This window comes from Myotis brandtii, unplaced genomic scaffold (genome assembly GCF_000412655.1).
Source record: "Myotis brandtii unplaced genomic scaffold, ASM41265v1 scaffold74, whole genome shotgun sequence".
NCBI lineage: Eukaryota > Metazoa > Chordata > Mammalia > Chiroptera > Vespertilionidae > Myotis > Myotis brandtii.
Genome location: NW_005370944.1, coordinates 1,156,754 through 1,160,165, shown reverse-complemented (window position 1 = coordinate 1,160,165; position 3,412 = coordinate 1,156,754). Strand labels below are relative to the sequence as shown.

The 3,412-nt window shown below is 45.5% G+C and overlaps 1 protein-coding gene across 4 annotated transcripts in view; it reads right to left on the bottom strand.

Annotated features, from left to right (window-relative positions):
• Positions 1-3,412, bottom strand: part of EDC3 (enhancer of mRNA decapping 3) — a 115,880-nt gene that overhangs the window by 8,887 nt on the left and 103,581 nt on the right. For all 4 annotated transcript variants that reach the window (XM_005882771.2, XM_005882774.2, XM_005882772.2 and 1 more), the window contains one exon: positions 1,852-2,005. In XM_005882771.2, the coding sequence (XP_005882833.1) occupies positions 1,852-2,005 (154 nt within the window). The remainder of the gene's footprint in view (positions 1-1,851; positions 2,006-3,412) is intronic.

Here is a 3,412-nt window from a genome sequence, read left to right as displayed (position 1 = left end):
GGAACAGGGTCTCTGTTGCTTCTTTGCTGCACAGGAGAGGCCAGAAATCCAACACGATAGAGAAACAAGCCTAAATCAAGGACAAGGAGGAATAAACACACCTATAGGACAAGGTGAGTGGAAGAGCAAGAAGGGGAAACCTCACGTCCAGATTGGTTCACTTTAGACACCTTTCTCCCACAAGGTTGCCACTGTCCTCTTTATTGAGGACACAAATCCAGCAGACACTTCTCAACTCTAATTTTGCTTGCTATCTCAGCAGTACCAATGTTGACCATTCCTTTATTCTTCAAACACTAGTTCTTGGGTTCTGAAGCACTAGCCTCTTAGTTTCCTTAACTCTCTTTCAGCCATTTTGGAAGGCTCCTCATCACCTAACTATGCCTTTAGTGCTGATGTTTCCCAGAATTCCACCCTAAGCCCATCCTTTCTTTATACTCTCCTTATAGGACCTCATCTATTCTATACCATTTATGAGCTGATGACCTCCAGATCTCTATCTTTTGCTCAGGTTGTCTTTTAAACCACAGATCCAGACTGCTAATAGTCTGTTTGGCTATTTCATAGGCCTCTCAAACCTAACCTATCCAAAACAAGATCCACCATCTCCTCCAAACTTGCTCTTCTCACATTCCCTATCACAGTGAATGGTATCACCATCCAACAAGATATCCATGTTGGAAAGCTTAAAGTTCAGTGACTACAGACTCTCCACTTTCCATCACCTCCCACATCCATTCAATGGCCCTGCCCTGTTGATTTTATCCGTAAAAAAAAAAAAAAAAAAAAAAAATCCTCCACCTATCTCCCCTTCTCTGATCTCTACTTCCCTGGTTGAGGCCACTATCATTTAGCCCCTGGCTCAGTTTTCTGTTACAGTTTGCTAACTGGTCTCAATGTCTCCAGTCTTGCCTCCACTTAATCTACTCAGCCAAAGTCATCTTTGTAAAACCCAAGACTATTCATGTCACATCCCTACTAAAATCCCTTCAGCAGCTCCCTACTGCTCAGTCGCACCAAGCCCTATTTTCCAGCCATACTTAATGACTTACAGCCCCCCTCACCTTCCATGGTCTCTCAATTCTCTCTGCGCTTGGCACATGCTACTCCATAGATCTAGACAACTTTTCTCCCTTCCTGCTGTCCCTGTTAAATGCCCTTCCTCTGCAGGACTCAGCTTGGATGCCCTGCTCTAGGAAGGGCGATTGGCTTCTTCCTGGAGTAGGAAAAAAGGTGGCTTGCTGGAGAATCTTCTTTTTCCTCTACCACAGCATAGTACTTTTTGGGGGCCCCATTAAGCTACTAGAGGGCAGAAGCAGTGTTTTCTCCTTCTCTGTATCCCTAGTCCTAGCACAAGGCTAGTACATTCTATCAGTAAATGTCCACAAATAAAATTAAGCACTGCTCCTGATACATAAACCAAAATGATAGGTGCAAAGATAACAAATTCCAGCTCTCTCACCCAACTGTCAGGGTGGTTTTGGAAGTTCTCAGGTATGAAACTCAGGATTGATTTGTACCCCAGCCCCTTTGAATGACAAGTGCCAAAGGCTGGATCTCTGAAGGTTCTTAGAAGGCAGGCCTCTGGTAGTCAGCATCATTCTCAAAGCCAGCTCTTATCAGGAAAGAAAGTCAAAGTGTGGCTTGCTGGGAGAAAAATGAGGACTCACAAGAGATGGATTAGAGAAACAAACAAAAACCTCCAGCATTCAGGAAAGTTACTTCATAAAGGCATTCCTATTAGACAAGCAGCAACTATCTAATGAATGCCTCTTGTGTGAGGCTCTGTGGTGGGGCCCAAGAGAGCAGCATCAACCCACACTCATCCCCCGCCAATCTAGAGGCATTTACCTGTTGGGTCCTCCAAGTAGAGTCAGTGCCATCTGACTGGCGCACACGCCTGTCATCTCCAGTCTCCGCTCCAGAGTCAACCCATGCTTTTCAGCCACAGACAACAGCTTTTTATGTAGCTCATAGGAAACACTTGGGACAACCAAGCCAGAGTCTGCAGTTCAAAAGGTGTGGAGAGAAAAGGGCAGTGATTACAGGAAATCAGGTTCACAAATGCGTGTACTCAATCCAGAATTTTGTGAAAGCCAGGACTTTTAGACTGACCTTCCCTGACCCATCTGCCTCACCTGAGACTGAGACATACTATGCAGCCCCAGAGGCTCAGGCAGTAGATGGGAAACTGAGAAACAGCTTGTTCAGGTTACCACAGAGCAGGGTTTGTGAAGCTTTGACCAAAAAGACCAAATCCAGCAAGATATATTAGGTACTACCAAGAAAAGGCCAGCATAGAGTACGTAATAGCAACCTATGAACCACATTAGAAGAGAACATGCTTGTCCCAAAGTGGGAGAAAAGCTGTCCTGGCAGTGAGGTTTTTCTTACAAGCAAACCCCTTATCCTTCCCCAGAAGTGGAACAAACATGACCTAACCCTCCTGACCCTCTGGTCCCATTATTCAATTTCAAGGCAGGATGACTTGTTCACCCCATCTACTCCCCACTTCTTCCTTGTCCTCTCTTCCACTTACCCTCCTCTTTGTAAAAAATTTCAATTAGCAACTTGTTTTCTCAAAGAATTTGTCATTTTCTGCCTATATGAGTTGAATGTGACCCAATAATCATACCGCAGGGAAAGAGTATATGGAAAATAACCTATGGCTTGCTTTAGACTACTCAGAAGAATCTTGAACATTTTATTCACCCTAAATAAAGAGAACTCTATAATGATTAGAGAGACTCACAGTCACGCAAGTAGTTGGTTTTAAAAGGCCAAAGTCTGCAACAGCTGATACTCTTTTTTTAAAAAATATTTTTTATTGATTTTTTACAGAGAGGAAGGGAGAGGGAGAGAGAGTTAGAAACATCGATGAGAGAGAAACATCAATCAGCTGCCTCCTGCACACTCCCTACTGGGGATGTGCCCGCAACCAAGGTACATGCCCTTGACCGGAATCGAACCTGGGACCCTTGAGTCCGCAGGCCGATGCTTTATCCACTGAGCCAAACCGGTTAGGGCAGCAGCCGATACTCTTGAAGTCTATCTGTAATAATAAAAGAGTAATATGCTAATTAGACCGGACAGCCAGACTACCTTCCAGATGTCCTTCCAGACGACCTTCCAGACGAAGCCAGGGCTGTGAGGGCTGAGGCAAGCCACTGTGGCTGTGAGGGCTGAGCCCCTTGAATGAATTTTGTGCATCAGGCCTCTAGTCTATCTATACTAATAATAGATGAATATACAAATTGTCCGGGACACTGTCACAGTAACAGTAATGACCAAACAGCAGGCTGCATGGGGCGACCAGGCCAGCAGGGGGCTAGTGGGGGACGACCAAATGACTGAACAGCAGGCTGCGTGGGGCGACCAGGCCAGCAGGGGGGGCCAGTAAGGGGCAACCAGG